This window comes from Suricata suricatta, chromosome 4 (genome assembly GCF_006229205.1).
Source record: "Suricata suricatta isolate VVHF042 chromosome 4, meerkat_22Aug2017_6uvM2_HiC, whole genome shotgun sequence".
Classification (NCBI taxonomy): Eukaryota; Metazoa; Chordata; class Mammalia; order Carnivora; family Herpestidae; genus Suricata; species Suricata suricatta.
This window is the reverse complement of record NC_043703.1, coordinates 51403465-51426512: the sequence shown is the minus strand read 5'-3', so window position 1 is coordinate 51426512 and position 23048 is coordinate 51403465. Positions and strand designations below refer to the sequence as shown.

Here is a 23048-nt window from a genome sequence, read left to right as displayed (position 1 = left end):
AGGAAACAGACCACACACTGGGAGATCAAGTAACTTGGTCAAAGTCCTCTAAGTGACTAGTGGCTCAACTCGAGACTGACAATTCTCAATACACTGCTTTATCCCCTGGCCTATCGGAGAGCAGTAAATCCCAATCACATCCATCCACTCACCCATTCATTCATTCAACAAACAGTTGCTGAGTGTCCACTACATGTCAGATACTGTGTTCTAGGGCTGAGGTCACAATAGAGGACAAAACTGACGAAGTCCCAGCTCTAAGGGAGCTTACATTCAAGGGGGATAAAGAAGTGATAAGTCCATACATATCTTACATGGAAAGGGGGCTAAAAAGGAAAATAAAGCAATCATGCAATAATATAATGTAAGGGGATAGGAAGTGATGGAACGTAGCTACTATTGCAGGGAAGATTGTATTGTAGGGTGACATTTTGAACACAGTAAAATTTAGAGTACACTTAGGATAAAAACTAATTCTAAGTGGCGAGGACATGATGAAACACTAATAGAAAACTCCAAAAAAAACTACTGGAGGAGTGAGTGAGATGGGTGGGAATGAGTGACTTTTATTTTACCCATTTCCCTCCCCAGGAAAGGGGACGCTTGAATGCAGGTGGTGACCATGACCTGAGCACCCAAGCAGGATGTGACCTGAGGTGTACCTCTCCTGTGTGCCTGGCGCTGTCTGAGGGTGCCTGTGAAGACAGGTGCCCTGACCACAGGGCAGCAGTTCTGACCTGTAACTGAGGGGTGAACCTGAGCAGAGGTGACCACAGCATTGAGACAATGGTCCAGGTTCTGGCTGCGGATGCCAGTGGATGGACCCGCAAGAAAAGACCTCGCAAGTCAGACTGGATATGAGGAGCCAGCCTAGCTGAAACAAGGAATGCCCGCAAGACACTGAGAAATGGGTCAGGCAGTCAGGCTCATTGTGCCGAAGGAAGCTTTCTGCAGTTTCACTTGGGCTTTTCGCAAGCCAGCCGTAGCCTGTGCTGCTGTACCACCTTGAGGCTCAAAGTAACACTGCAGCTTTAAGAGAGCAGAGTGGATCCTCAGTCTTTCAGAGTCTGGGCTTCTGCGGTCCCTTCCCAGCTTCCCTCATTGTAATCAAACAGTATATGCCTCTGGGTTGTTTGGAGCACTGCTCTGTTGTGAACCCTGTGGGAAAGGCGGTAGCAGCATCTGAGGAAGGGCGGTGTGTCCGGCCCTGCAACTCTATGACCAGTCCAGCCGGTTTGGGGGGTCCACGGGGGACCGCCTCAGCCCACAGGGGCTCAGGCATCTCAGTTCCTATTTCTTCAGACTGAATCACAGGGCAGCATACCAGGGGGCCAGCATTTCCCCGCTCTTGGCTGAGGACACTAGCTGTGCTACACCTTTGCCCTTTTCAACATCCCTTGGCTAAATGGTGTCCTTAAGGCTCTGGTTTAAAGCGTCCTCCTCTATCTCCTTCCCTCCTCTGCCTACCTGCTTCCAGGATCTTCCTCTGATCCAGTCCCTTTATAGGGCAGCAGGCCCTTCCTGTTGCAACATCCCCTACAAGGGTGGATAATGAAGCTCCATTATCAGGAGCTGGGGAGGGACTCCACATGTAGGAATACAGACTAGGAGATTCAAGAAAGATTTAGAGAGAAGACAGGCCATGGTAACAGCTTCCTTCTGATTACCTCCATGGACAGCTGTCACCTCCCTCACCCCACTCACCCAACTTAAAGAGGTTGACAAACAGAAAACCCAGATAATGTATACCTTTTCCAAGGGGAAATTTAGGAAACACAAAAAAAGCATTCTGATGGTTTTTTCCCTTCTTTTTCAGTTGTGCTCAAACAATTTTTTCTTTTTTTTTTTTTTTTTGCAAAATGTTCAGACACCACCTAATTAATATACTCTATAGCCTGCTTTGAATAAATTTTGTTGAGTAATTTATTTTATTTTTAAATGTTTATTGTGAAAGAGAGAGAGAGCAGGGGAGGGGCAGAGAGAGAGAGAGAGAGAATCCCAAGCAGGGTGTGCGCTGTCAGTGCAGAGCCCAAAGGGGGGCTTGATCTCATAAACCATGACAAAATGACCTGAGCTGAAATTAAGAGTCTGATGCTTAACCAACTGAGTCACCCAGGCACCCTGAGTAATTTATTTTAAATGAATTTTTCATTGTGAAGTATACCTCACACTAAAAATATTATATAATAGATGTGTCTAATTTGAAGAAAATGAGTTGAACATCTAGGGACTCACCGCTCATAGACTATTACTGGTACTTTGGAAATTTCTGCTGTGTCCTCTTCCCTTCCCTCCTCACCACAGGCAATTTCATGCCCTGAATTTTGCATTGATTTTTCCTTATATTCTTATAGTTATGTATATGCATATGTATGACTATAAAGGGATGTGTGTATAAATACACGTATATGCATTTACATATATAATAATAGTGTATTATTTTGCCTATTTTTGAACTTTATCTAAATAGACTCTTTTTTGTATTCTTCTGGACTTGCTTCTTTTGCTATTATGTTCTTGCAATGCATCCATGTTGATGCCTGTAGCTATGGCCCTTTTCTGCTGTTGTATAAAACTCCACTGGTGGCATATAACATGATTTATTCATCCAGTCTACTATTGATGAGCACTGTACATACCTCCTGGTGTACATATGGCAGATTATGTCTAGAGTTTATTTCTAACAGTAAAATTGTTGTGACATATGACACACACAAGTCCAATTTAAGTAGGTAATATGCAATCCTTTCCCAGAGTGGTTGTACCAAGTTCACAGATCAGGTTGCCCTGGAAACAGATTCAAATATTCCTGTGTAGGAAATTTATTGAGGGATGCTCTTGGGAACACCTATAATGGATGAGGGAAGCAGCATTTAGATCTACCATCTTATTTTGTGCTTCTGATCTTTTGGTCCAGTTATCTTTTTCTATTTTTCTTTTTCTTTTTGAGAGAGAGAGAGTATGTGCAAGCTGAGGGAATCACCTTTTTAAAAAAATGTTTATTTTTGAGAGAGTGAGCGTGCATAAGAGCTGGGGAAGGGCAGAGAGAGTGGTGGACAGAGGATCCAAAGTGAGCTCTGTGCTAACAGCAGAGAGCCCAATGTGGGGCTTGAATTCAAGAACCATGAGATCATGACCTGAGACAAAGTTGAATACTTAACCAGTTGAGCTGCCCAGATGCCCCAGAGAGAGAATCTTAAGCAGGCTCTCCACCCAGCATAGAGCCTGATATGGGGCTCGATCTCACTGAGAGATCACGACTTGAGTGAGCTGCAATCAAGTTGGACACTTAACTGACTGAGCCACCCAGGCTACCTTTTGGCTTTTTTTTCTCTACTAGTTTGAATATATGTAATTTATTTACAGTCTCTTACTGATTGCACTGCTTGCTTATTCAAAAATCTAGAAAAGTAGAAAAATATGTATACAACTCTTCCTAGAAAATTTAATGTGTATTGTTCTTGCTTGAGGGTTGTTGGGTTTCTTGAACTTGTAGATGGTTCTTCTATCACTTCTGGAAAACTTCCAGTGAATTTCTTTTAAATACTAATTCTACCCGGTCTTCTCCTTTCTCCTTCTTTAACTATTGGACGTGTTCATTGTCCTTTCCTTCAATGTCACTTGACCTCTCTCTCATACAACCCATCTTTTTTTCTACACTGTATTCTGGAGAATGTTTTCCAAGTCACTAATTGTCTCTCAGGTAAGTCTGAACTGCTGTTAAACTGACCCACTGAGTGTTTCTCATTTCAATTATTTTAGTTTTCCTTTTTAGAAATTTGTTTTTAATATGTATTTTTGTTCTCTGTTCATATTTTTGTAAGACTTATTGAAGTATAATTTCCATAGCCCCAAATCCATCCTTTTTAAATGTGCATTTTAGTGCATTTTAGTATCCTCAGAGAGTTGTACGGTCATTAACATGTTTATCACCCGAAAGGAACCTCGTACGCATAAAGCAGCCACTCTCCTTTTTCTTCTGTCTCCAGTCGCTAGCACCACTAATCTACCTTCTCTCACTATGGATTTGCTTCTTCGGGATACTATGTATAAATGGAATCCTATATGTGGCCTCTCGTGTCTTCCATCTTACACAGCATAGTTTTCAAGGTTCATCCATGGTGTAGCTTATGTCCCTACTTCGTTCCTTTAAATGGCTCAACAATCTTCCATTATATGGATAAACCACATCTTGTATTATCTATCAGTTGATTGACATCTGGGTCGTTTCCCCTTTGGGGTTATTATGAGTAATGCCGTGAACATTCATGTGTTAAGTTTTTGTACAGACATGTTTTCATTTCTCTTGGGTATATCTTCAGAAGTGGAATTGTTGGATCCGTGATAACTGTCTTACCTTTTTGAGGAAGTCAAACTGTTTTCAAAATGACTGCATTTTTAATTCCACCAGCAGAGTATGAGGGTCCCCATTTCTTCACTCCTGGCCAATTTCCTCACATCCTGGTTATTGTCCATCTTTTTGTTTGTTATGCCATCCTAGTGGTTGTGAAGAGGTTCCCTATTCATATTTAATATGTCTTTAATAATTTATGTCTTTAAAAATATCTAACACAACTACTTTATTAAAATTTTTTTTCAACATTTATTTTTGAGAGAAACAGAGCATAAGCAGGGGAGGGGCAGAGAGAGAGGGAGACATAGAATCTGAAACAGGCACCAGGCTCGAAGTTGTCAGCATAGAGCCTGACATAGGGCTTGAACTCACAGACCATGATGCCCGGAGCCAAAGTCAGACGCTCTACCAACTAAGCACCCAGCGGCCTCTCACACAACTGCTTTATATTCTGTTTGATAACACCAACAAAGAACATCTTTAAACTGATTTCCACTCTCTATTTCTGCTGCTCCCTGCTCATGGTCTTGAAATTTGTCTATCTATGCTTCTCATTGTTTGGGGGAATTTAAATTGGAAATATTTGAAACCTAGGATGGAGGTGGACCTTTCGAGAGGATTCCTGTTTGCCTCTGATAAGTGCATAGAAGCATTAGTAGAAAAACGTTAAACTAAATTCTCAGCTTGGGTTTTAAGACCACCCAAGCAAGATGAATTTAGACTACAAAAACTCACATGAAAATCAGTTTATCAAGTCTTAGAAAAAAAAAACTCCCCCTTGATTTACCGCCAAAGGTTTGAACAGAGACGTTTTCTTCCAATCCTAAGGGTAGGAGAGTTGTGGGTTTCCCCCCCCTCCCAACTTCACTTTCATACTGTGGGGATAGTCCTTTGGGGTCTTCACTTTGGCCAGGCCCAGCAGCTCAGTATGACGCCTGAATTTCTGTGCCAACTCTGCAGGCCACAGCATCAGACACTTTTAACATCTCACTTCCTTTCCCCAATCTCTCAGTAGAGGACTATTTTTTCCCCTCACACCTGCCATCTCTTCTTCCTGTCCAGGATCACACTCTCCTGCTTCTGTTGGAGGGGAATTAGAGCAGAGAGGGAAAGGTCAAAGATAACTGACTTCCCAACGGGGCTCAACCTGAATGACAAGAACACCATATGGGAGAGAACCCAGGAGGAGACGCATGCCTGCTGGGGCAAGACGGGCTCCACTTAAAATACTTGCCTTGTATAAACATGGCCAAACTTCTATGACTCAAAGCAGCACCACACAACATTAAAGACAAACATTCTACAGGTCAGTAAGACCAAAGAGTTCTGGTCAAGATATTTCCAGCCAAGAGAGTGGCAAGATTCATCAACCACCAAACTTGAAAACCCAAAGGTGAACATGGCATTTTAAAACGAGGTGTGGCAAAGTTATGAAATCCCAGTTGTATAAAATAAATGTGTGGGAGAAAAACATGCCAGTGTAAACAGCTGTTGTCTCTATGTGTTAGGACAGGCGATTCTGCCACCTTTTGGATTTTGGTTTAAGATGATGACACAGCGCAATAAAACGAGCAGAACTGAAGCCTGGCAGATCTGGGCGTTACCACTATGCCCGCTGGGTAAGACACATAACTTCTCTCAGCCTGAGATTTTCTCATGTGAAAAATAGGAACAATAATGACAAGGCTGATTTCTGGATTCAGTGATATGAAGTGCTTGCCATAGACAGTAAGCAGAAATTATAAGAACAGTGTTGCATTTGGGTGGTTGCTCCTTCTCACTTTCATTTTCTGGGTTAATTTTTATTTGAAACACAGCTTCTTCGCTGTTCCCAGAGCATTCAATATACTTCTTATGAAAGTAGTATATTCTTATGAAAGTAGTATATTAGAAAGGGTGTGCCTCGGTGGCTCAGTTGGTAAAGTGTGCGACTTCAACTCAGGTCATGATCTTGTCCATGGGTTTGAGTCCCGCATCAAGCTCTGTGCTGACAGCTCAAAGCCTGGAGCCTGCTTTGGATTCTCTCTCTCTCTCTCTCTCTCTCTCTCTCTCTGCCCCTCCCCCACTCACACTCTGTCCCTTTCTCTCTCAAAAATAAATAAATAAACATTAAAAAATTAAAAAAGAAAAAGTAGTATATTCAGCAGTTTTTTTCCACACAGGTAAGTAAACTAAATTCTTTTGGTCTATTAGAAATTACCTTAATTTATAAAAAATCTCCCAACAAATAAGAGTCCTGGACCAGATGGCTTTCCTGAGGAATTCTACCAGACATTTAAAGCAGAGTTAATACCTATCCTTCTCAAGCTGTTCCAAAAAATAGAAATAGAAGGAAAACTTCTGGACTCATTCTATGAAGCCAGCATTACTTTGATTCCCAAACCAGACAGACACCCCTCAAAAAAAGAGAACTACAGGCCAACATGGACACAAAAATTCTCAACAAGATACTAGCAAATTGAATTCAAAAGCATATACAAAGAATTATTCACCATGATCAAGTGGGATTCATTCCCGGGCTGCAGGGCTGGCTCAATATTTGCAAATCCATCAATGTGATATATCACATTAATAAAAGAAAGGATAAGAACCATATGATCCTGTCAATAGATGGAGAAAAAGCATTTGACATCCTTTCTTAATAAAAGGATTAAGGACAACATCCTTTCTTAATAAAAAACCCTCAAGAAAGTTGGGACAGAAGAAACGTACTTAAACATTATAAAAACCATTTATAAAAAGTCCACAGTTAATGTCATCCTCATTGGGGAAAACAGAGACCTCTCCTCCTGAAATCAGAAACATGACAGGGATGTCTACTCTCATCACTGTTGTTCAACATAGTATTGGGAGTCCTAGCATCAGCAATCAGACAACAAAACAAAATTAAAATTGGCAGAGAAGTCAAACTTTCACTTTTCACAGATGACATGATACTCTATATGGAAAACCCAAAAGACTCCACCAAAAAACTGCTAGAACAGATCCATAATTCAGCGAAGCCACCAGGAACAAAACCAATGCACAGAAATCTGTTGCGTTTTCATACACCAAAAAAGAAGCAACAGAAAGAGAAATAAAGAAACTGATCCCATTCACAATTGCACCAAGAACCATAAAATACCAGGCAATAAACCTAATCAAAGATGTAAAAGATCTGTATCCTGAAAACTTTAGAAAGCTTATGAAGGAAACTGAAGAAGACACAAAGATATGAAAAACATTCCAGGCTCATGGATTAGAAGAATAAATATTAAAATATCAATACTAACCAAAGCAATTGCACATTCAATGCAATTCCAATCAAAATTGCACTGTTATTCTTCTCAAAGCTAGAACAAACAATCCTAAAATTTGTATGGACCCACAAAAGACCCCGAATAGCCAAATTAACATTGAAGAAGAAAACCAAAGCGGGAGGCATCACAATCCCAGATGTTAGCCTCTACTAAAAAGCTATAACCATAAAGATAGTATGGAATTGGCACAAAAACAGACACATAGACGAATGGAATAGAATAGAGAACCCAGAACTTGGCCCATGCATGTATGGCCAACTAATCTTTAACAAAGCAGGAAGAATATCTAATGGAAAAAAGACAGTCTCCTTAGCAAATGGTGCTGGGAGAACTGGACAGCAACATGCAGAATGAAACTAGACCACTTTCTTCCAACGTACACAAAATGGATGAAGGACCTGAATGTGAGACAGGAAACTATCAACACCCTCGAGGAGAAAGCAACCAACAACCTCTGTGACCTAGGCTACAGCAATTTCTTACTTGACACACCTCCAAAGGCAAGGGTTAATTAAAAACAAAAATGAACTATTGGGACCTCATCAAGATAAAAAGCTGCACTGCAAAGGAAACAATCTACAGAACTAAAAGGCAGCCAGCAGAATCGGAAAAGATAGTTGCAAATGACATATTGGATAAAGGGCTAGTATCCAAAATCCATAAAGAACTCACCAAACTCCACACCTGAAAAACAAATAATCTAGTGAAGAAACAGGAAGAAGACATGAAGACATTTTTCCAAAGAAGACATCCAGATGACCAAGAGACACATGAAATGATGCTCAACATCACTTATTTTCAGGGAAATACCAACCAAAGCCACACTGAGATAACACCTCACACTGGTCAGAGTGACTAAAAGAAACAAATCAAGAAACTATAAATGCTAGTGAGGATGTGGAGGAATGGGAACCCTCTTGCACTGTTGGTGAGAATGCAAACTGGTGTGGAGGTTCCTCAAAAAGTTCAAACAGAACTACCCCATGACCCAGCAATACCACTACTAAGCATTTACCCGAGGGGTACAGGAGTGCTGATGCATCGGGGCACATGTACCCCAACGTTTATAGCAGTGCTTTCAATAATAGCCAAATTATGGAAAGAGCTTACATGTCCATCAACTGATGAATGGATAAAGAAGATGTGGTTTATCTATACAATGGAATACCACATGGCAATAAGAATGAAATCTGGCCATTTGCAGCAACATGGATGGAACTGGAAGGTATTATGCTGAATGAAATAAGTCAGTCAGAGAAAGACAGATATCATATGTTTTCACTCATATGTGGATCATGAGAAACTTAACAGAACACCATCGGGGAAGTGAGGGGAAAAGAGTTACAAACATAAGAGACTTTTAAATACAGAGAACAAACTGAGGGTTGATGGGGTGGGGGGTGAGGGAAAAGGAAAATGGGTGATGGGCATTGAGGAGGGCACTTGTTGGGATGAGCACTGGGTGTTGTATGTACACCAATTTGACAATAAATTATATTTTAAAAATTACCTTAATTTTGTGTTCACTCTCGAAGAACAGTTTATAAGCACATGCCATTCTAGATCTGACTTTAACCAGCACTTGAGATATCATTCTGTGATCTCTGGACTTCTGTCATGATAGCTGACTGCTGTGAATCAAACTCTTGTTTTACAGGTGATCCAGCTGTTCTCTCTGGTTGTTTTTGAGGTGACTGGTTTTGCAGTTTTCTATAAACAGTGTGGTGTGTGTGTGCGCACATTCACATTAAATGAAATGTATACACAGAATTGCATAAATCTATACCAACAGTTTAACCAGCTTTCAAGGCAAGAAACAGGATTATTGACAAGACATCAGCCTCCTGTATATCAGTCTGCCCGAGGAGTAACCACTAACTTAACTTTTATGGTAACCATTTCCTGTTTTTTGATACTTCCAGATTAACATCTAACAATAAATTACAAAAGCTAATCCAAGCTTGGAAGTGTCTTATTTTCGCACCATTGCTGCGGACCATAAACCGGTATGTGGCTGTCTCTAGGAGGACTGCTTGGTGGCTGGAGAGCAGTAAGAAGGACTTGTTACCCTACGTCTGATACCTTTTGGAATTTCATAATCATTTGCATTTATGACGCTGTGAAAAAAGATAAATACAAAATAAAAGGAGTGTCAAGGATAAAGCACATGGAGAACAGTGAAAAAAATTTTTTAAGTCCTACATGTAAATTAAAATATTATGCGTAGTTGCCTGGGAGGAGAAATTGGATAAAATATCAAAACATCCTCTTGAAAGCATCAAGCAGCTTATAAGATATTGAGGAATCAATGGATTAAAATCTAGCAAAAGCAAAGAACCCCAGCAGGTAAACACAGCACTTTCCTCCTGCTTTTTTGGCCTAGGAATATGTGCCAAACGTGAAGAAAAGACCGTGATACAGAGTATTTTGGCAGCCTCATCGGGCGTTAGAAAAGCAAAAGACAATTCTCTCCACTGGGTCTAACAAAGGGACTCTCAGAAGCCACTCCCTCTCTTAGATGGAACCCTGAGGGCCTACACCCTCATAGGCAGGCCCTGCTCCGACGTGCAGCACAATTTCCAGCCACCAGACTTATTCAGAAAATGTGGAGGCTTGAATTTAAGTTAAGGAGCTCCAAAACTAGTTGTGCCCCCAGGTACCTGTCAGAAGCAAAGGAAAGTCCCCCCTGAAGAAAATACCATCATCCCGGGCCTTCCCTCTCTAGATGACACAGATAGGTTGCAAGTGGCAGAGCTGTGATTTTTAAATCAAGTTCTTTTGACCCTAGAGCCTATGTTCTTGAACTTTACTAAACTGACTTGGGAAAAACTAGTGGTATATGGGAAAGCAGGTCACCTAATCCAAACTTAGGAGGTGTTGGGATTTTCTTATCAAAACTTGCAAAAGCAATCAGCCAGCACGACAGACAGGTCTTCAAGGACAAGCACATTCTTGTTCATGGAAAAGGTCTAGTCCCTTTTTATACACCTTTAATTTTGGGAGAGCAAGCTGAAATCTGCTGCTAATTTCTACCCACTGATCCTTACCTGGTCCTGTAGGGTCCCAAGTGTTAATCTGTCTCACTGACCTTTGCATGTTTAAAGATGGTTTTGAGGTCATCCCCCCTGCCCCTGCCTTTCCTTCTCCAGGCCAAGCCGTTTTTTGTCTTTCGGTGAAAACTCAATTAAATCATTTTTATTTTTAGCTCCTTCAGCATTAGACAGTCATGAATGTAGATGGTTCAGTTTATCTATGTCCTTTGTAAAATGGTATCTGGGGCTAAACCTAAAACTCCAGGCACAGTCTATAAAGCACCAAGTCAGGCAAGATTCTCACTCACAATGCCACAGGTTGAAAACCAACTGCTACGGTATAAAAAACCCACATTACTGCAGTATAGACAACTATAAGCCATTTCTTAAGCATCTGAGTGAGAGCTATCTAAGATGCCTACGTATTTTTCAAGATGTGTCACAACTCCTCAGGCTCTACCCAAACTGGTCTTCGGTTCTTCAAATAAGCCACGCGCTTTCTCAAGGTGTGTTTGCTCTACTGAAAAAGCCTCACACCTTCCAGAACCACCCTGACTCCCTTTGCCTGGCTGGTTCCCACTGGGCTCAACCCTTGCTTGAGCTTCAGCATCACATTTTTAGGGAAGTCCCATTAGGTTCCTCTGTTTTAGGCTCTCATCATCCTTACAATAGTAAATAGCTATCTTTATAATTTCTCATTTAATGACTCTTCTTCACTAAACAATAAACTCCATAAAGGCAGGGACTAATATTATAGTTTTTTTTCCCCCCAAACACATTGCACTCCTAAAAGGGCACTGGTGGCATACTTTCTCTCCCTGCAGCCTCTCAGGACTCTGGTCCATTCCTTGAAGGTCTCTCATCTCCCAGTACACGTCCACAGAACTAATATTTAACCCCCTGCCTTACTAGAGCACTTAGCCATTTGGGTCTACTGAGGCCTTATGGGATCGAACTCATTCAACATACCGACTCTATCTCCACCAGCTCTGTATCAACTGTAGACTCTGCCATTTAACCAGGGACTACTTCTGGAAGCCACGGCTTCGTAGGGTGCAAGGCAGTAAAGAGGTCAGCTGACTAGCCTGAACATAGGCAACTTAAGTTTGTCCAACATTTGCCACAATGCTTCTGAAGTGATTCAAAGACATATAGGTTGGAAAGGCTATTGTAACATTTCAGTCTCCCCAGAACCCATGCCCCACTGCCCCACAACTACCCATATTTTCATAAACAGAAAAAGAGATGAGGTTGGTTTCATATCTAAGGAATTCTGGTAGCTTCTTTTTTTTAAGCCTTGTTCTGACTCTTCAGAAGTCTACATCATTGTATTCCCTAATGGGATCTCTGAGTATCAACTCCTGGGTTCACAGGATTTATGTAACTCAGAGAAAATGAAGTCTATATCAAGAAAGTCATAAAAAGAAAGTATTTGGAGGAAAACATTTGAGCTTCAAATATGCAATTTGTAAAAGTAGGAAAACATAGACCCTTTTCACCTTTGGAGGAAAATGTCAAGTCATGGTTCAGTCACAAGGATAAAGAGGAAAAAAAATTCAGAAGTTCCTTGTCCTAGTTTATTGCAATTGTTTGAATATCATCCTTGGAAAAGGAATTGTTATTGTGTAATGCTCCACAATGCTCTTCGAAATCCCTGGCTGGTATATTCCAACACAATCTTCACCCAAGGCAGTACGAAACAGCTACACATCCAAGGGCCTGTGGTATATCACGTGTTGTCCCTCAAGACAAACACCTACCTACCTATTAACCATAAGTCTTTGGCAACACATTCTCAAAATGTCAAGAAGCCACAATTGTTCATTCCTTTGTCCATATAAAATGCCTCGTTAAAATACAAATGCTAGGTTTCTGGTATTCTAATATCCAGTTGAATAATTCTATTGAAAAAGGAAATGTAGATCTGATAGAGTCTGCTCTCGGTAAACTTGTGATCTCTCCCCTTTCCTTCTTGTCTATATACTTACAACAACAAAACAAAACTGTGCTTTTAAACAACTAGGATGTGCCTTTTGCTCAGGAGCAATAAATTCAAGTTTATAATTTCCAGAACTTTCTTCTCCTCTTTGAGCAACACTGGAAAATGGAAGAGTTGCTAGAGTATCATCCAGTGTTGCTAAGCACTAAGTTACTTATCTCCCCTGCTTTAAGTCAGAGGTTGCACCACAAACACCGATAGGGCCCCAATGGTCAACAGAAATGGGGCAAGTGCAGCAAGTCATTTTGGAGGCAAAAAACCCTAAGCCTGGACTAAAGTGGCCATCATTCAGCTCCTGACAAACTGTCATCATATAGTCCAATCAGTGTTTCCAGAGCTTCCCGATTTTTCAAGAGAGGCTGAAATACAAAACAAAATGTGAAATCTCCTTATTTTCAAGTATTCATAATTAGCTCTCACATCGGGCCAAAGCATTTCAAAGGACAGATACCATACACAGGAGCCTGTAAACCCTCGCTCTAAGCTAATAAGTCTATTTAGGTGTCTTTTTAAAGAAGGCGGGGGGTACCAAAAAGTCAAATTTGGGGCTCTGATTCTCTTGAAAAATATTTAATTTTTGTCTCTTTCCAGTCTAAACTATTACCTTCCTTGCCCTAGAGCACTAAAGTGAAAGGAGGTGATTACCGAGCCTACCAAGGAAGGAGACCGTAACCACCACTCCCAAGCAGTAAGCTTCACACATTCTTTGCTCCTGCAGTAAACAGGGTGCTGCGAAAAGCTCTTGGATTTTCAGTCTTGCCCTTTCTGCACGACAGCACCAAGAGTGCATGCATCCCTCCCTGGATACGGGACAGCACTCCACCTTTCGCAATTTGAAAAAACCTGTGCTCACTCTTCAGGCCCCATCCCTCACCCTCCTCCCTATCCCAGCCAAGACACAGACTGCAAATGAGCCCCGTGTGCAAAACTGGGCCCTTTCTCCTCTTTGACACTACAGGCTAAGGAATCTTGCTTACTTTTTCTCAGCATTTTTTGAATTGTTTTCTTGGTGACTGGGACCCACTCATGCCCAAGTCATTACCTGCTATCATGATCTCCTAGCATTTTGCAACACTCACACAAAACTACAAAAGCATTTCCTAATTTCTGGGCTTTATATACGTGAGTCAAATTCCATTAGCAACAAACAGCATCTAACTTTTAAGCGGCTGATGGCATGACAGGTATGCTCTCTATATGCTACAGAAGGAGTGCTGGATCCAGGCCAGAAGAGTTTCCTAACACGCAAGCATAATACTCTACCTGGCACTCAAATACAGAACAGACTGGACAAATAGCCTTTGAAGTCACTTATGTTAGCATCAGAGGCCCCTGGATATGTAGCTAGAATCTTGTGTCCGACTAAAAACACCTAGCTTCCTTAGTTCTTGGAAGCCATGTTAGAGGCACGAGGATCGTCCGATGTGTCTTCTATCACGGAATTCCACGTGTGTGCCTTTGTTTAGCTCAGCACAGAGTAGTTAACAAGATATTACAGAATGGAAACCAAGGCCAGGCATCTCTTAAGTTTATTGGAGAATTCTTAGTTGGGAGAGGAAAGATCACAGACAAACAATTCATAAAAGATAAAAGAACAATTAATTGCAAATTATTACAAAAGTAATTTCTGAAATGTTTATTTTGAGCCACTGCAAAAACAAAATTATAGTGCATCCTGAATTTTGATAAGTGAACATATTAAATGACTGAAAAGCCAAAAAAAGATACTGTTATACAAGATCTTCATGTAGTAATTCTGCACAAATAAACAGCTACGATTACTCAAAGCTGCTTCTGTTATATATATATTAAATGAGAATGTGAATTACTTCAAACACTGCACAAAGAACCAAAGTTAGCAAATCCAGCAATATTAAAACCTGACATTACATAGTATTCAAACATCACAACAAAAACCAAACAATGAACTTCTAGAACTACAATCCTACCCATGTGAAAGGAATGTACAGGGATGGTAAAAAATAATAATAAATAAATAAAGTGACAAGAGTGACCAACACTGCATCTGTGTCTTCAGAGCAGGAACACAGTAAGTGAGTAAATGCGTGCAGGATCTTTTGCTAAAAATGAAAACAAGAATGCATTTCACTTTTCGTTTTAGTATAATCACATAATTCCCACTAACACTCTAATTGTCTTGTGCTGGTGACGGGTAGGCAGAGTTTTAAATGGGAAGCATTTTCTCTACACCCTGAGAGTGGATGCATTAATATTTTCTTAAAACTGTGGAAAGTTTCCTTTGAGAAATATAAACTTTAAAGCAATATACTGATGGGAAAGTGATAGTTAATTGTGAAAGAATACTATTAGCTAAATAATTAACCAAGAAGACATCTGACTCTGGACTCTGATGATGAGGCAGGGTTAACGTTTGCATTTGGGAAATGTGCACTGATGTCAAAGCCATGTAAGTAAATGATCTTTCACTTTATACATGGTACATTTAATAAGTAATTAAATTCTCCAACCAGCAACATAAAACCCTTATTTAAGCAAAATGGAAGTGTTATGAATTGAATTAATTCATGTCAAATATCTGAAAGGGTAAGTGGAACATTTTTCAAAGTATAAAGATGTTATCATGTGTATTCACCGAGTGAATACTCTCTAAGGTTTTATTACTCCATTAAATTCTATCAACCACCCAATAGACATTTTAATTTCCTTCTGTGATTTACAAATGAATCATTCATTTTATATAAATCAGGAAATATTTTCAAAATCAACATTAATAATATCCAAAATATAAATGTAGTTTAAATGTGGTTTGGGAAAAGAAGGCTATCAAAGAATTGGCGCATTTCAGTCTAAAATAATGTTCTAAAAAAACACCCTATCAGCAGGCCTCATTCACCTTCTTCCCACAGATCCTTCAAGGGTTCTAAAATTGATCAACAGAGAATTCAACTCAACGCACATCACAACTTAATAGTTCTGAATAAGACATGGTCATTTCAAAGGGCCAAAATGCACAGAATGGCAAGATCACAATGTTATAATACAAACAGGTCAAGGAGATCTGTAATAAAGGAGACGGCTGGTGCTCAACAAACAGGGCTGTTCTGAAGACTGAGCAACCAGAAAGACGGAACATGTCTTTGGAATAATCACAAAGTGCCTTTAAAGAGAGTGAGTTTAGACTGCAGTTGATTAAAAGATACTTCTCTCCCTACAAGGAGCTTTAACTCACACTTCTTTTCACATCTGCCAATACTTAACATTTTTCTCTATTCCCCTGTGTGAAACTGATACAAGGTTAGAGTTCCACCAGGATTCTTATCATGCATGCTCACTAACAAACTAACACCTAAAGACTGGTCTGTCCTTATGTCGTGGCTAAATCAGGGAACTCTGAATCCAGCACAGCTCCAGGTAAATGCAGAGAAAACAAGGACAGGAGGAAGATCTTACTTCAAAATGATTACTACCATAAGAGAAAGAAACATAAACACTTTCAAGCACAGAAAGTTTTACAAAACTATTTTCATTTTAGTTTAAAAGAAAGTCAGAATTCAATTTTGCTGTTAATCAAACCCGTACATGTATCGAGGTTACTAAACACAACCTGATAGTTATATACTTGTAAAAATTCAATCTAAACGTAATAATCAGTTAATCTGTGTTATCATCAACAACCCAATTTCTACCATTTATAAATCCAGCCCAGTGCTGCTAAATCTCAAGTTCTGAGAAGCTAAAGACAGAAACAATTCTGATTATATACATTTCCTGTATTTCTCCACCTTAAAAAATACTTGAAGAAACTTTAGGAAAATTTATTTTTAAGGCTCACTCCATTTCTGTGTCTTAAGTTGAGAAAAACCAAAGCTTACAAAGTAATCTCAAAATATTTAGGTAGCTTTGGTATTTTTCTTAAAAAGCAAATTTTACTCTCTCATAAAATACATTTCTCTACCATAATATTTAATTCAAATTAACCTAAGTGCCCTTACTCCTTGCCCCGTGGTGGGTGCTCTGTCTTCCACACTTTGTGCAGCTTCCAAAACAGTCAGTGCTCAGGAAAAAAGAAAACGTAATGGAGCAAAACCAAAGCCCCCAACAAAAGGTGATTTACTGTAGATTACAAAATCCGTTAATGGAAGAACCAAAAACTCACACACGCATACCCGCACAATCAAAACCAAGACACAATCTCTATTCAAGTCAACTTGCGGTTTCTAAAGACCAAGTAGTAAAAAACGTAGAGCCCAGAAATATCATGTCAGTCGACTCTACAAAATAGTGCAGATACTATTTTCTAGGGGAGAAGGAGCCTGGGCATCCCTTCTTTTTCTAGAAAAAGCTTATCCTTGCTACGAAGACAGCTGTTTGTTTGATTTTCAAAAATCCAACAATGAAAATCATTATTGGGCTTCTCTAAATGCATTTTCATATTAACATTAATCTTTAAAATTTTGACATGTTTTATACCTTTACTATCATTTACAGGATAAATTAGGGACCCAAAATAGTAAAAAAAAAAAAAAAGACAAAAGAAAAGAGAAAAAAAGAAAAGCATTCTTACTGCACAAGCTTTATAGACATTTTATTTTAAAGCACCTTTTAATGTCAATAGTGGGTTTCTAACCAAGAAAACAGTAAAATAAAAAAGGGCACACACCGACTAGGCAAGTCTAAAGTAGTCCTCTATACATACACACACACACTCATTTCCATGTCATTTGGATTGGTAACATTAGCAAATAATATCATTTGACGAAAGCCTGGGGAAACTATCATTTATGGTATTTAGAGAAAACTAAAATACTTAAGTTTCTAAGAAATTAAATAGTTTGGGGGGGATTCAAAACGCTACCAATTAGCTGAGCTACGAAAATAAAATTGACTTTTAAAAATAAGAAAAAATTCTATCGGGGGTGAGGGGGGAACCATTAGCCTCAAAGCTATTTTGTCAGATTAGTTCCTAACAGGATTGCCTTGGTCTGCAGCGTCCTCAGCCGCCTGGGTGCGGTTCGTAGCAGCACGACGTTGGATGCAAAAAGAATGCTGTCAGTCCGTGTCCCTGAAAACCTCCCGGTCAGACCTGCCTTCAAATCAACGTTCTTGGGGTCTTAACACACTACACACATGTCCTGAAGAATAAATGAAGACCATATTTGATAGAGATTACAAAAGTATGAACTATATACAACGTGGGACGACGGAATGCGGTTTTTCAAAAGCTCTCCCTACTTCCCTCCCCGTTCACTGTGTTAACAAAGTTTACCCTACGTGTCTTTATCTGCTTCTGCCTCTCCCCAAACAACAGAATGTACCGGCTGCGGGTCCGTTCTACGCATTTTCCAGGAGCCAATCAAACAGGGGCGTGCTCCGCTCCTCTCCAGGTGTCTGCTCTCGCAGGTCATAGTACCGCAGCACAGCCTGCAGGAGGTCCCCCACCTTCCACCCCTTTCCTTGCAGCCGTTTGGAAAGCTAGGAAGAAAGAAAGGCATGTCCAACATCAACTAAAAACAACTTTCTAACAGCAAGGTTTCCATTTTTATTTTTAATATCAGATAACTGTAAGAATCTTGCTACCTGTGGTAAAATATGATTCCCCAGTTTCGTAATGAAGTCTTCTCCACTAAATTACCACCCCTTTACACAAATTCAACCCTCTTGCTTCCTGCCTTTGACAAACACATCTCCTCCACAGAATAACACTTTGGGACTGCTGGGAGACAGAACTCCACAAACCTTCCCCACCAGATGGTCTGTGTGGGCGTCTAGTCTCCATTTCTACACCAAATTCTTGACCTAACTGAATACATCTGCCACACCCTCAATTAGGAACATAAAATAATAAAGACAATGTCAATCTTAATAGAAGGATGTGGATTTTTCCTTTCACAACATATAATGTGGCTTTTTTCTGGAATATGCACTCTGGCCTCAATGGAAACATGTCTTTCCAAGTTAAGAAATGTTAATGTTTCAACAAAAAACAACCAAAGTAAATAAATATTGTGGTGATCATTTCATAATACATACAAATATCAAATCATTATGCTGTATACCTGAAACTAATATAATGTTATATTCAATTACACCTCCATTTTTTTTAAAAAGTAAATACAGGTTTAAATAAACTCTATTGTCACCACAATCAGAACATATCTTCTCTCACTTTCTTTTCTGTTGAATTCTATAAACTAATTTTGTAATATAAATATGCTTAACCTTTTTAAAAATATTGTCCCAGAGATATAATTCACAGACCATACAATTCATCCACTGAAAGTATACTAGTCAATGGTTTTTAGTATACTCACCACATTGAATGCAACCCTCACCACAATCAATGTTAGAAAGCTCTACCCATTAGTAAACATGCCCCTTTCTCCCAAGCCCTCAACTGTAGGCAATCACTAATCTGCTTCAGTCTCTATGGATTTGCCCATTCTGGCCATTTCATATAAATGCAGCGATAAAATTATATGGTCTCTGGTGACCAGTTTCTTTCACTTAACATGATTTCAAGGTTCCTCCATGGTGTAGCATATATGTACTTCCTTCCTCTTTACTGATAGATAATATTCCATCGCATATATACACCACAGTTATCTATTCCAGGCTGTTTCCTTTCCCCGTGGGTATATACTAGGAGTGGAATTGCCGGGTCATACGATAAGGCTAGGTTTAACTTCTTGAGGAACTTCCAGAGTGTTTTCCTAGGTTACTTGGGGAAGAGGTCCCTTGGTCTAAGCACTAACATGCTCATGCTCAGTTCTACTGAAGGCCTTCCTTAGCCCTCAGTTTATCCATGACTAAATGACGTGAACATGCTTGCCTCCCTACAGTCAGTTCTAACACTTTGCCTACCCATTCCTTCTCCTTGACAATTCATTTCTTGAGCATCTCTTTCTGTCTTGCTTTCTCCTTCTGTTCAAAAACAGAAACTTAAACTAGAAAAACCCAGAAAGTCCACGTAAAATCAAATTACAAAATACCAAAAAAATTTTTTTACCAAATACTTCTTTCACATACTTCTTTCAAAAATAAGATATCTTTGTAAATTCTAAACCAGGAATCAAAAGTAACTGAATTGTTCCTTTTTTGTTATTAAAAATCAATTTATACTGACTACTCATTGGACTATCCTATACCCTCTAAAAAGATTAAACCAAAACTCTGATAAGGAAAATTTGGGGACAAAAACCTTAAGACTATAAACGGAAAATCTTGACTAACAAGGTGCTTGGCAAACAGTTATGTTCTCAATAAAAACATCCTATTAATGCATCAACTCTGAATGTTCTATTATCAGAACCCTACTAAGTACTCAAAGTGGTCCATGGTCCCTTATAAGATGTTTAAACCTTTAATGGCTTTTGAGTATGCTACTGTCTCCCTCTAGTGAGGCTGGATTAACAGTGGGAGACATACTAATTACAAGGCACAATTATGTATCCATTTAAAACAAATAACTCAGTTTCTTCATATGAACACGTTTATTAACAGCACCTAACTTGGAGTACTTAGGATGTGCCAGACACTAGATTAAGCATTTTTTTTTACATCCTCACAAACCTCCGTAAGGTAAACTCCATGGTCATTTTCACAGTGCAGATAAGGACACTGAGACTGGGGAGGCTGCCCACGGTTACGGCAGAGCAGACATCTGGACCCAACTATGAGACTCTACCACCTCAGCATGTACGCACTCTGCCGTCAAGGGGCGTCTGAGCAGGCCAACCATATGACACAGAAGAGCATACACGGTTAAACGTATCCTCACAAACACTCGTGCAGCAGGTCCTTACTTGTATAAACTCCTTCTTCGCAGAGTCATGAAGGTAAAGTTCCGTCACTTCAGCCTCCGAAGCAACGAGCCACTGAAGAATAATCCTTAGCTGGGGGTCTACTGTGCACGGCTCCAGGTCAATATTTGTAATACACAGAACCTTCCGGTCTTGCTCCAAACCTGGTATTTACGTTCAAACAAGATATAGTAAAACTCATCAATTCGACTCTCAATACTCTGGTTTCCAAAGGCAGAGAAATATTTTCCATTTCTTAAGATTCAAACAAATGCTAGAAAAAACCTACCTGTTCTTACCCCTATCTTAACATCAACTAAAACATTTATTTGAAAGGGCCAAATACCTCTACAACAAAGGAATAACACTGATCATCTACTGAGAGCACAAATAGAAAATCCTATTCAAATACTTTGTAAATGCCATAGTTGTGTCAAAATACAATACGGGTAAAGAAAGAGAAACAAAACTACAAAGCTATAATTACCACCAAAATATAAATGAAACACAAAAATACAATCTCAAATAATAAACATATTAAATGGACCCTACGCAAGCTTCTCGACCTGAGGGAGGTAACAGAAGCAGCACACAGCTGTACCACACATATCACAGCATAAGTAATGTTCTAAGTTCTTTCGATATACAAACACCTGGAGTTCTCACACCCACCCTGGCGGGGGGAACTACGCGAGGGATGTGGGGCAGAGAGGAACCTGGAGGTGGCTGAGCCAGGAGGGGACACAGGCATTCTGGCTCCATGCTCTTAATCACCTCATTCTTTAGGCAAAATGGGGGGAAATGTCATAAGCAGCCACGTGTATCCCAAGCACCAGACCAGGGAATTTTCTGGCATACCCCTTTATAAATAAGATACTGCTTTCAAGTTTCTTTTAATCAAAAGTATGTCTTCAACATACGGAAGGGTGGATGGCTGCTGATTATAAAACTGATGATCTATGGCCCCATATCATGTGTTTAACCCTCCCGAGTAATGATGGCTGAGCAAAAAGCAGAACTGGGACAGGGCCCTCCCAAGCAAGAGGTGCCGGTGGGCACGCTGGCAGGCATCACGCCAATTTGTACCGGTCGTGGAAATTTGTTGGTGAATGTCCCTGATTCTTCTTCAGAGCACTGGAGGGCATTCTAAACTACTACTAATCATTTTTAGGATGTGTTGGTCCCTAATTTTTTCATTTAAAAAACAGACCATGTCATTCTCTTAAGATAAACGTACTGCCTTTTCCCTCCTCTCCCCCTACTGACTCTCAATCAAAAACGGGTCTAGTGCACTACGGCAGCAGGCATGGTCTCAGGCCATTCAGTAAATCCTGCTGAGGTGATGGGCTTGGAAGCTAAGTCACCTCAAGACTTCTCTATATGACTGGCTTTCTCACCTCAGAGCTCCTGGCTCTTTGGAGAGGCTACTTCACACCAGTGAAAAGGGAAGGGGCTGACCTACTGCAACTATAAACAACAACAAAATGTAGGATTTCCATAATTTCGAGTCTTTCTGTAATTCCATCATCTATCTCCTAATTTATCAATCCCTAATGTAACAAATTTGAAAGCTTGTCACAATTTTCTACATGATGAGAGCACTCAGTGATGGCACATTATCTATATATAATTCATCTGATTCCTATCTCCTCACAAAAGAAACCCTAAGTAGCTTGCTAGTGCCAAAAGTAAGCTTTTAAAATGAATTTCCTATTTCGATTTACTTTTCTTTTCTCTTATTCATCCCTCAGTAAAGTCAGTTAAGTAATGACTAGACATCAGGGAAAAGACTCACCACACACACGTACACCAGGTACTGCCTCTGGAACAACTTTGCTCACAGGCATTACTTGGGGAAAAGGACACAATTTTTCTAGACAAAGTCAATAATACTCTTTTAAGTCAACAAAAATAAAGCAAATTATTACCTGTAACTATCAATGTATTGTCCTACTCCTACTTCATACCTGATGACACAAAAACTTACTTCTAGAAGCCCGATACGAAGAATGTCTAGTTAGCAAAAGCAATGGGACTAAAAAATAATCACCTCAGGTCAGAGGATTTTATCTCAAAATCTGGTACGTGACTTCCCTAAATAAGGAAGGCATAATTGGTGATAAAAGTGATCGGAAACCCACGTATTATGAAAGTATTTTAGGAAATTCATTTGGGAAATTTTCTCAGTTTGCCTACTTGTAAAGAAAGGATTAAAAAAATCACTAGTTCAGAAACAAGTATCTCAAACAGTATGAATATCTTTTGGTGTCACTCTGTATATGAGATTGTTGGTATTTTCATAATTAAAAAAATAAGATTTTTCTAAAATAAATCAATAGCCATCTAATTACAATAAAAATTCAGCTTCAGCATGTAAAGTTTCTATGTTCACTCAGACATTCTAATATATTTGAATTAACGATTATAAATGATGGTCCAGAACTCTGTGACCAATGGTATCTAGAATTTACATATTTAGAACTAGGTTCATCAAAGGAAGAATAGAGTATTTTCTTCAAATATGTACAAGTGTGACTTAGGAGCAGAATTGAGGGAGGGAAGAATTTATTTTAAAATATCATT

General features: G+C 39.6%; 1 protein-coding gene across 2 annotated transcripts in view; it reads right to left on the bottom strand.

Annotated features, from left to right (window-relative positions):
- Nucleotides 1–23048, bottom strand: part of AKAP11 (A-kinase anchoring protein 11) — a 141894-nt gene that overhangs the window by 81308 nt on the left and 37538 nt on the right. The window contains exons 11-13 of one of the 2 annotated variants that reach the window (XM_029936677.1): nt 22261–22338; nt 20469–20629; nt 14196–18138 (exon numbers count right to left, since the gene is read on the bottom strand). In XM_029936677.1, the coding sequence (XP_029792537.1) occupies nt 17998–18138; nt 20469–20629; nt 22261–22338 (380 nt within the window). In that variant the 3' untranslated portion in view covers nt 14196–17997. Of the gene's footprint in view, nt 1–14195; nt 18139–20468; nt 20630–22260; nt 22339–23048 lie in introns of those variants that run through there. The other variant, XM_029936678.1, reaches the window with a different exon arrangement.